The 12,255-nt window shown below is 34.6% G+C and overlaps 1 protein-coding gene across 1 annotated transcript in view; it reads right to left on the bottom strand.

The window, feature by feature from the left end:
• The window catches only part of LOC105622002, a 20,969-nt gene extending 9,141 nt beyond the window's left edge, over positions 1–11,828 (bottom strand). The window contains exons 1-3 of the mRNA XM_012203433.1: positions 11,402–11,828; positions 10,529–10,790; positions 7,150–7,457 (exon numbers count right to left, since the gene is read on the bottom strand). Coding sequence (XP_012058823.1) covers positions 7,150–7,457; positions 10,529–10,790; positions 11,402–11,828 — 997 coding nt within the window. The remainder of the gene's footprint in view (positions 1–7,149; positions 7,458–10,528; positions 10,791–11,401) is intronic.
• Between the last annotated feature and the right edge of the window lie 427 nt (positions 11,829–12,255).

The raw sequence follows: 12,255 nt of genomic DNA, 5'->3' as shown, positions 1-12,255 counted from the left end.
TATTACGTACGTTACGTTACGTAAACTAACTAAACTAACTACTATATATAATATAATACTTAACTTACTACTACTAATAAACTAAACTAACTAACTTAACGTACGTAACTATATATACTCTCTCTCTCTCTCTCTCTCTCTCTCTCTCTCTCTCTCTCTCTCTCTCTCTCTAAATCTAAATAAATAGATAGTACATATCAATATATTAAAAACTTATTTTATAAAAATATAATAAAATAAAAATAAAATAAAATAAAAATATAATAAAATAAAAATAAGATATATATTATAATTAATTAAGAATTGAATGCATATATTCACAATATTCATCAGTTGACTCAAATCTCTAAAATGGTCGCAAGACATAAAGATTATTATCAAAGATAATGAAAACTTGTTATATTCTATATTACATTGTTACATTCAAAACTAATATAATATTGAATTTCGAAATAAACAATTACCATTGTCAAATTAGCGAGTTATAACTGCGACAGTTCGCCTTTAATCTCCGAAGTAAATAAATAATATGCATTAAAACTTACTTTGTAAAAATATAAATAAAAATAAGATATATCATTTAATTAATTAAGAATTGTGTGCATTCAATACCTATTAGTTAACTAGAATTCCCAAAATACTCAGTCGCGCCAGAATATAAAAGATCATATTACCGATGATACGTACTAATGACATCGTATTATATTCTATACTGCATTGTTTCATTCAAAACTAGTATAATATCAAATTTCTCATCCAATGAATGATTTTCGTTTTCAAATCAACGAATTATATCGACGACAATTTCTCTCTAATCTACAACTTTGCTTGAAATAAATAGACAATACGTATTAAATGTTAAAAACTCATTTTGTAAATCGTGCGCATTCAACATCTATCGATCGGAATCTCCAAAATATTCAGAGAACATAAATGATCATCATATCAAGAACGATGACAACGCGTCAATTCCTCGTGATGCGTCGAATATTCACTATGATGTTTTGCGGCACATACGTGTCATCTGATCACGCATGACGACGCATCGGCCGCGAATTGTCACCGCTCGGAGTTATGCAAATATACCGGACGCGTATAATTTGCGCAGTAGATGTCATCTCCTAACTGCACAAGATCGATACACACTGCTTTACGATATTGTCGAGGCGCACTATGCGCAAGCATAATGGCCGGCAGCGTATTACTCATGTTACGACATTGTGAAATAAGCTGTGGTGCTCTTCACAAACCTGGTTCTCTGATCTCATCGTTTCACTTGTTCCCCATCTCCGCTTCCCGTTTCCGTGACAGCGAAATAAAAAATTCACGAACTTCGTAGTACAATTTTACGCGGAAGTACACAATGTAAAAGCAATGCGGATTAGCGCTTCAGAGTTACAATGCCGGTACAGACTTTAATACGCGCGGTTTTGTAAGAGGAATAAAAGTAAAATTTTTGTTTGTCATTTAATATATACAAATTCTTCAGAATATTAATTTGAAACTAGGAAATTTTAATGAGCAAATTTCCATCAAGTTTCGAGTGTGGGAAATGTATAAAGCGATCGTATTATGGACTTCTGTTCGAGCATTGACTCAAAAGATTTAGCATACAATTGGCAGGTGGAAGTGATTAAAGACCGCTAATTGATTGATCCAGTGCATGTAAAACGCACGATTGACGAGGAAATGATCGTAATGAATCAACTACAGCAATTGTGGGTATAACCAAATGTCAGCAATGACGATCGCTCTATATCCGTACCCTTTAATGACGTACAACGTCAAAATCGAACGGTGGCGAAAATCAACCGCTATGTTCAGGCCTGACCTGATTCTCGCCGTGAGCGCGAAACGATGTAAACGCGAAGCTGTAAAGTGCCGAAATGAGACGCCTTCCGTGAAATTTGCACGCAGAAAGTCATTTTGCGAACTTAGGATCAATACCCGATAATTTTATCGATCACGTAGCAACTGTTATAGACATTCGACAATTTTTCACTGTTTCCTCAAATTCGCAAACGTCATAACAAGCGAGAGTTTACTCTGAAACTCAATTAAATTAATAGCGTTTCCTCGCAGTGATGTGTTTGCAAAATGGTCTAAAAATGTGTTGTATACAGGGTGACTAATAATAAGGTAATAATAGAACTTAAAATATCTCCGTTACTTTTGATATGAGAAAATATCTAAAGAAGAACTTATTCGCCTCGAAAGAAATTATTCTAATTATTGTGATAAATAAATACTTTTTAAAATTTATTATCATTATTTTTGAGATTAAAGATTATTTTGGTGCAGTAAATTCATCTCAAAGGATCATTTGAAGACCAACATATCATAAATTAAATTTGTATGTGTGTTTTTTTATCAATACAGTGATGATAAAGATATGATATCCCCAAAAATTATTAATGATCTTTAAATCTCGAAAATAATGATCTTAAAAAAAATTTTTTACTTGTTATACCTAATACTTGTCTATTCAAAACAAACAAGTTCTTCCTAGACATTTTCTCATATCATCAAAAATAACGAAGATATTTTAGATTTTAATATTAAGTAACTCATATATTAAAAAATACATAAAATACTTTTAGAAAAAGTGAATGCAAATTTAAAGCTAAAAATTTATATAAATTTATATAAATTACTTAATATCCATTAAAACAAACAAAATCTTTTTTGCAAAACGTTGATTTTATAATTTCACTTAACTTAATTACTTAACTCAATCACGCAATGGTATATTATTAAACCACTGAATATTACTTCAATCTGTGATATGAGAAATATAAAAGTTATAAATATGTATGACGAGAAAGATATATATTCAATTAAATTAAAATATTGTAGATATTGATGTCGACAAAGGAACGTCGCATCTGATGCGAATCAATACGGTACCATTTTTGCAAACAATTCTGTCCGAGCACGAGACAACATCCGATACATCTGAATATTGAAATCCGTTTAACTCGATTATATATAAAAATAATTAATCGATTTTATATATACATATACATATATATATATATATATATATACACATATAAATGACATGTACGGATAATTAAAATCTACAGTGAAACTTAATTTCAATATAAATACGACATACAAATATCACTGGATATTTATACAGCCAATTAATAATTTTCCTGTTTACTACGTATGCGTAATTGACAAGATCTCACAAAGATTAACAAATCTATGACATTTTATGCAAAATTTATAAACTTTACTTAATAATAATTCATACTCTTACCCAAGAGAAATGTATACTCACGGCGCGGCAAGAAGAAAATGTTGAAATTAAATATAATGAAGAAATATACAAATTAATTGTCACACAACTTCGTAGAATATTAAAAAAGAAGATAATTAATTTCACGCACGATTTAAAATAATTCTATATCTTATCTATATCTTTGAGGTTTTATTAATTACGCTATTAAATATTATCAAACGTCTGCGTCGAGGATGGAGATGATCATGAAACGAAAGATTAATAAGCTCATCTCCTCGGATCAATAATGCCACAACACTTTTCCGATCTACCACACATGATGACATCCGCTTCCGCAAATCTCTCTATGTAGAAACATCGTTTGAACCGTGTAAGTTCCAGTATCGACTCTGACTTGTTGATTTCGCGTGCGATGGTGTATTTATACAGCGTCATCCGCACTTTGACGCGTTCTATCGGAAACAGATATTGTTCATGGCTAGTAAAAATTTAAAAAATAAAATTTTAATATATTTTTAAGCAGAATCGAAGTAAATAATCTAAATTAAATCCAAAAAAGTTTTACAATAAATAAACAATGTTATTATAACATTTAAGACAACAAGATTTTTCAACACATATCTGAATCTATTTCTACACAGAATGAGATCTTTATTTTATATTGACGATAATTAATTTTTACAATAGGAAACTTTTATTTCGCGTAATGATTGCTGGTGTCGACAATTTAACGGCAGTTAAGCGATCTTTAGAATTTCGAAGCGTTAAAATCGCGTTACTCTGTCACCGGCGATTACCACTAAAACGCGGTTTTATTTTTGCTTTACTGCTCTCGAGCACGGATGTCCAGGAAATTGTTTCCTCTTGAAGAGAGACGAGAATTAACTCTCGTAGAGCCGGTCTAACAATTTTGTGAGAGAAAAATGCGGGCACCAGAAATGTGAAAGCTGGGTAGAAACTTTAATTCTATTCTTGCATGGTGCTCTCGATTGAACCATGATTACGATGAGAAGAAAAATTCCACTGGCGGAATTGTAATCGTGTTTGCCATAGGGTAACATCCTGGATCGATCCTGCGACACTCGGTCGTCACAAGAGGATCAACGACACTGCGGATCAGCGAAACAGTCGTTTGACACGCGCAAAAGACAACGCGCACTTGTCGAAAGCTACTCTCGGCGAGCTTTCTCGACCGTGAAACGAGTGTGAGCTTCAAGGTGGCTTAGCTGCGAAAATCCGACGGCTGACTGGAGGATTCGCAGACGCGCGCCTTTAATTTAGAAACACGAAGCGCCCTCGACCTCGCACGCTGCATGCGGTTTATTTGTGCCAGTGGAAATTCGTGTATCATACATTTGTGTGTACGCTGCATGCTTTACGATTTGTATAATGCAGAAGTACTTTTATGCTGAATGCGGCAGGAGTATCATTCTGCGTGTAATGCTAGTTATAATTCTCCATGCACTTCCTTTTCCTTGACAGAAAAAGCCCCAATTTAGAGAACCAACGATTTGCTATGTAGTGTAAGAGGAAATGATGTTTTGTGGTTTCCAGTGTAAGGAAACAACGCAAGAGTCAACCACTAACGACGCTGACCGAACTGTTATCGCATCAGAAATAACCTAGTAATTACCAAATCATCTAGCCTTGAGTCACTTCATAAATCTTATGTTCGTTTCTAGCAATGTAGTTTAATTTTAATCTTGATTTAACTAATTCATCTTTTTCTAGTTTTAAGGATTAAAAAGGAATAAAGTGTAAGTTGAACCGAAATTAAAATTAATCTTTTTATACACAATATTTTAATTCTTTTAAACGTGCATAATTGGAATTACAAAATTCTTTGAAAGGGTAATCCGTAATATTTTCTATCTAATATTTTTCGCAATTATATCATAAATTCTTCGCAAAGTTTTAAGATGATTATTTACATTATTATTAAATCAAGGTCGATTTAATTTGTGCTATTATAATTTTAGCTTCAGTTTATTATTGCGTTGCAAATCTGACGAACCGAATCAATGCGCAATTTATAGAACTGTAAAATGTATTTGAAAATTTACACATAAATATTATTAAGCACTAAGATTTGCTTTGAGTATAGGATTCTTTCTCTTATTTACGTTAATTCATAATTATTCTATACGTACATATGCGTTATACAAATTGTAAATATTAATATAATGATAAAAAATTTTCAAAAAGAATTAATATCAATATTTACAAGAAAGAAGACAAGTCTTTAAGAAATTACGAATGATGGATGACAAAAAGAAGAAAAAGAAAATTAATCAAATTTAGATTTAGAATCTAGCACTGCACTTAATCGGATTTGCTTAAGCGACAATATCGTTTCTCAAGTACAATAGGATTGTATAATAAAGACGCATTAAATCATTAATGCTTTGCAACTTCATCCGGAGGTTACTACCCTTGGGACCGTCTTGCATATTTTAGTGCCGGTAATCCAGCATGATTTTCTCCCACGCCCTCAAACGTAAATCCACACTACTATTTAGCTACTATTTTCGGATGCATCGCGTCAACTATTGGATGGCTTTTCGCCCGTGAAAAGTCCGCAGTGCGAGATAAATCGCACGTTTTATAGCGTTCTAATAAAATCTTTGAGGAATAAACGCTATCGAGCACAGAACATTTTCTAAAAGATTTTCTTGAACATTTCCTTCGTAAATTTAATAGAAAAAGAAAAGAAAGAAAGAAGAAAGATCGTACTAACGCAAGTGGGTTACAAAATACATAAAATAAATTATACAGTGAGATGTTATTGAATGGAATAAACGCGCAACGCTCGATTTTCATATGATTAATGTCCATTTCTACCAGTATAGATTAACTTTAATCTCGATATTTAAATGTAGAATACTGTTGCCATTGAATGATACAGTATTGTTGTCGATTTAAAAGTAAATTTTGCATAAAAGGAAATAGGCCATTCTTAATTATAACATGACAAATTTCCAAATATTTTATAAACAAAATATTTATAATCTAGACTTTTATAAACACAAATAACTAATTAACTAAAAAGAAAGAATAATAAACATATTATAAAATTCAATCTTAAAATAATATGATTAATTGTGTATGTGTCTTCTCATATTTAAATAAAATAATAAAGTATATAATAACACAAAAAAAAACACTTAAAAACTCATTTATCACATTCTGTTATAATACTGATCCGAGATGGTCCAAACTGATATATAAGTAAAGATTATGCGTTTCTGCACTAAGTATCAGGCTGCTCCTCGCCCTGATGAAGTGAACTGCAAAGTTCACGAAACGTTGGCATTCCAAGAATGGATCTGGACACAGAAGAAACCCGCGAAGTGCATAATCTTTATATAGAAAGGATCCGTGAAAGTCTCAAGAATATGATATATAAATATAATGGACAAAATTTTTAAAGTTTGCTTCACTTGTCCTAGTTTTTAGTCTGGCAAAATGGACGTTATAATGACCATTAAAGCAATTTAGCGCTTAATGACTTCATTATCTGTACGTAAAATTTACGTAGCATTTTGGAATTAACTCTCGTAGTAAAGTTAGTCCGTTGATCACATGAAAAAATAAAACGATATACATCTGTTTTATTATCAATACCTTCATAAACTGATTTATAACGATTTGATTAATAAAACAGATTTATAAACTCCTGTGTTTTTTTTATTCCAGTTTTATTTAAATCGATATTCCAGAAACTTTAACAAAAGTGTCACTATTTTTATTTCAGTATTTAAATGTAACTTATTTTTTATCTTTTTCTAGTTTTTTAAGAATTAAAAAAAGATAACGAATAATTTAAATCAAAATTAAAATTAATTCATATTGATAAAAATATGAATATAAGAATGACGAATTTATTGTCACAATCGACTCACCCATGTCGTCAATTATAGGCGCCATTCGCAGCGTAACACCAACCAGGAGTAAGGACATGGCAAGCAGAAGACAAGCGGTAGCGACGATCGTCCATCGTGCACGAGGTGGAAGTTCCTCGGGATCGACAAGTTCCTCTTCCGGGCAGACGGGTTCGATCTTGCGTCGTTTACGTTTGCGCTTTCTTCGCGGTCGATGATACCTTCCCTGAGCTTCGTCTATCTTCTCCGGTCCGCTCAGAGTCTCCTCTTCCTCCAGCTCGTCGGCTACGTTCAACGCCACGTAGTCGTCGTCGTCATAATGAATTTTTCTGAAAAAAATATCGAAAAATCAAAAAAAGATTCTTCTCTGTCAATAAATATTTACTTGGAAATATCGAGTGAGTGACGATTTACTTTTAAACGACACATGCAAAAACCGCACGAATAATAATATATATAACAGACTATTGTTTCCATAACTGCGGTTATATTGTTCATCGAATCGTTATTCTCCAGCAAAACCATTTCAGAAATGAAACGTGCGAGTACTCTGGCTGCGTCTGACGTTTCATTTGAATGAAAAAAATAACGTTTCCCTTGTGTACCTCATGTAGACATTCAAAAATAAACTTTTTCCCTCTTGAATTGTCTAATAATAGAAAACAAATGTTAATATAAATTTACAAATTACATTGTCTAACAATAGAAAACAAATGTTAATACAAATTTACAAATTACATTGTCTAACAATAGAAAACAAATGACAATATAAATTTACAAAATCTTAAAACATTTTTAAAAAGTCTACTTTAAAAAAGAGGTTGTTTAAATAGAAATTGAGAGCTTCGTCTTTTTTTAAACTGTTCTTGCAATGAAATTTCATATTCATTTTATAAATATATAAAACATTCATTTTCTGAATAAAACCGAACTATCAATGTCGTTAATTAAAATCTACATTCATTCGCACTTCGTTCGTAATTTGAACAGCGGAACACGTTTTCGACTTTAGTACTGATTGTAAAGGCTCGAAAAAGGGCGAGCGACGAACGAGTATCGATCATCATAGTACCTGCATTGTTCATGAAACTTGAGAAGTCGCCGTACCGCGGGTGGCGGTGACTGAAAAGTCAACATTCATTGTTATGTATCGCGTACCCTCAATCGAGACTTGGAATTAAGTACGTTACTCCATTTTCGATCAACAGAAGCGATTGAACGGCACAAGATCGGAAGCTCGCAAAAATCAACCATGTTTTTGCAATAAGGAATTAAGAAACGTGTGAAATACATGAAAATAATAAATCTATTATATCTTCACGTACCTTTCGAAATTTCAAAGTCAAAATTGAAATTTGACTTTAAAGACTTTTAATTAAATATATGATTTTATGGATATCATAAAAATGCAGGCTGCGAATAAGTCTTCGTAATATTAAATATGGAAAATATTCCACAAAAAGTGGTTAAAAATAAAAATAGTAGTGAGATAGAGCTATGTATAGTTTTGCTGACGTATTAAAGATAATATAGAGCATCAAAGAAAAATGTATGAAAATTTGCGGTAAAATTGTTCAACTTGTTCTCTATCGTATATCGAAGCTCGGTAATGTACGGAAAAGCGGGCCAGCAATTCGATATTCACAATGGCCAACGAGAAGCAGACCTCGGTATCGAGCTGAACAAAGAACAATCGTTGCACTATCTACGTCACACACACGAAGGCCATCACGTGCTCTCTGAGTATAATTTTAGAAAATGCCGCTGGAATAGGACGGAAAAGTGGAAAAACGATAACCGAGGTGCCGGGATATTATGGAGGAATTGGTTGAAATTCGAAGTAGTGATAACAACCGGCGTGTGGTCGGACAATGGCGATTCACGTTGATTCTCGTATTATCACCGTTTGCACTCTCCGTCGCATCTGTTAAAAGGAATTGGATCTTTCGAAATATATGAATATGTACATTTCATTATTCTGCAGTTATGCGATAAAGTTAATTCCTGGACATTATTAATATAATGTATCCAAAGTTCATTTATTAATAACGCTTATCGGGAGAATCGCGAAAAGCTTATAAATAGAAGTCTCTACTTACAGCGACAAGGTATTCAATTAAGAGGAGATATTCGATAAAGAGAGAAAAGTAAATTGATACACTAGTAGTAGATTTCACCGTATCGAGAAAGACTGTATCAAGTAGTAAACATTGATGTTGAATCAGTCACTCTGACAGTTATTTTCCCGTGCAAAAAAAAATTTCAATTAATATTGTCTCTGTGACATATCGGACAGTTATTTGGTAACTGTCAAGATACGATATCTCGCGATCTTCCACATATATATAGGGTACTCATCATTACGTTTCATTTAACCGAACATATCAAATACAATTTAATAGTACAATTTAAAAATTGAAAGGTATTTCATACTTTTTCAATAAATTAATGAAATTTATATTAATTGCTAAAGCGTTGTGTTATCACACTTAATTAAGTAAACATATTTTTATCTGCGTTATGAAAAATATGGTATTAATTCGGTATTTGGAAAATATGTATTTTTAGGAATTTTAATTAACAGAAATTATTTCTGAAAGTAAACTGTTAAATTATGTGATAAAGCACGAGAGTGTTCCGAGTGTTAAATTAATTAATGTAGAACAGTTATTAGAGGTGTCCTTCCAAATCTCATCCTCAGGTTGTCAAAAGCATCTGCCGCACGTAATTTTAGAGATCATTTCGCCGAATTAAAAAAGGAGGAAGGACGCACGGGATATTAAGGCAATGACACCTCTTCATGATTGCTAATCGCCGTCGGCTATCACTTCAGTTTCATTACATGCTCCAACTGAGCGCTCGTCCTTTGTCGCCCAGATGGTTCAGTCGTCAAACCGTATTTGCCGAGAGCGGCATGTGACGAAGGCGCGCAACCACGCACCACGCTGACCCAGTTTCACTGGGTGTACTGGCTTATGCCGAAACCGTGTCTTTCTCTCTCTCTTCTCGTGGTCGACCGATCGAATATGGAAGAAGGACAAGAGATGCAGCAACACTCCTGGCGACCTCGTAAACGAGAAGATGGGAAGCAAAGGTTTGCGAGTAGACAAGTTTGCTACTAATAGGTGACTAAAGCTAGAGAACCGCAGCTTTATCCGCAAATGCGAAAACTTTGCCAAGATTTCCTGAGACGTTCCGAATTTCCATGAAAGAGGATAAGCCAGTTCCGGAATTTAAAGTCAATTTGTTCTTAGCGAAGGCGTTTTTATCGCAACGTTCTAATTTTCGGCGTTAAGAAAATAGTATGATTCTAAAAGAAATCTTATTCTTTCTACGAAATCCATTTTATCTTGCCGACGTTTGTTGTTGTCGCTTACAATTGTACACTTGAAGTACTTACAATTGAGCTGCGCTTTGAGAAAAGTAGCAGGCACTTCGGTGCAGCCGCGGATATTCGCAGGAGTCGCCGAGGACTTCTTTAGCCCTTTCGAAATTTATTAGGGCCACGTCTTGGTCGCCGTCAATGCCAAGCAGCTCGAAGCGCGAATCGAGGCCGACGTGAACATCTTGGACGACGCCTTGGAGAACATTTGGGCTCCTCGAATGCCTGCGCTTCTTTCGAGGGCTTCGAGGACTTTCGGAGGCTCTTCTCCGTCCCCTTCCTAGAACAAAAAGAGCATAATTAGAATATCGGTCAGCCTTCATCAATATTTAACAAAATTAATAGTAAATATTTTCGTTGCATTATTTTTATGCATCAAGCCAAACCGGAGAGAAAATTTTGTATATTATTTTTATTTTTTTTACAATATATTTATATTTTGTTTGTATTTTTTTTCTGTTTGTATCTCGTATCTTTTATTATCACTTTCTTTTATTTTCATTTATTTTTGTTAAATTTTTCCATTTATATTATTTTTTTATGTTTTATGTTATTTTTCCTTATTTTCGTTCAATCTATTTGTTTTTAGAGGGTTGCCTTATAACAATAATAAATACCTTATTTATCTATTTATAGACTACCAAACATTTTTATTTTATTTAATTTTTTATTCAGATTCGTGCGTGTGATTGATTAAACTGATTAACGTTTTACTTCGTATATTTATTTTTTTCATAAATGCAAAGAAAAATCTCTCATAAGAAGATAAATTTCTTCGATTTTATTAGATTGAAAGGATCCAAACTAATTTTTCACTAATATTATCTCCATAAAAAAAAAACTAATTCTTACCAATTATGTTATATATATAAAAACGATTCACACACCTACCATTAGATAATTTATGCTGAGAATGATCCACCACGTTGTTGAGGTAATCACTCTCGCAGGGCGCGGAGTCGTGACGTCTGCGATGATGGCGGTGATGTTGATAATGCTGGCCTTTCTTCTTATTGTGTTGGTGCTGCTGCTGCTGGGAATGATGATGATGGTGGTGGTGGTGATGATGATGGTGATGGTTCAACGAGGAGGAGGCCGTCGAAGTTGAGGTCAATCTAGGTCGACGCGGACTGGTGGGCGCGCTGCCGGAACGTCGGCTAAGCGTCGACGACGCCTTCATCGCTTCCACTTTTGTCTCCACCAGGGCAGCGAGGACAGCCTCCAAACGCGCCACTTCCATGCCGCCGCTGCCGCCATCGTCCGTCGATACTGCCTTGTCGGCGACGTCGGAAGTCGACGGCGTCACCGTCACCGTCATCTCTTCACCTGCCTTCGCCGCCGCTGTCACATCACCACTTTCATCGGCGGCGATCGTGGCGATCGCCGTCGTGCGATCGGTTGTGCCGCGGGAACGATCGGCCCGCTGCCGAAACGATCACAAGCCCTCTTCCTTCCGCTTCGCCGCGACGGCACTCCTGTTGTCTGCTGACGACAGTTCCTGCAGAAAGCGCGACAACATGAAGCCAATGCCTGTGTCACCGACCGCTGGACCAGAGACAGAGATAGAAAGCGAGAGAGCGACGTTGTTCTCTCTCGGCCGCGCGATTCCTTATCGGTTACTATCGTCGCGATGTTGTTCCGTTGGCCGTACCGTTCATTAATCTTCCGTAGGATTTCCGGGCGACGCTACTAATGATCTTCTTCCCCGATAACGGTAACAGCTACAAGCCGCATAAAAGCTGGTA

The sequence above is a fragment of the Atta cephalotes genome (assembly GCF_000143395.1).
Source record: "Atta cephalotes unplaced genomic scaffold scaffold00039, whole genome shotgun sequence".
NCBI lineage: Eukaryota > Metazoa > Arthropoda > Insecta > Hymenoptera > Formicidae > Atta > Atta cephalotes.
Note: the sequence above shows the minus strand (reverse complement) of the source record. Positions and strands in the feature narration are given on the sequence as shown.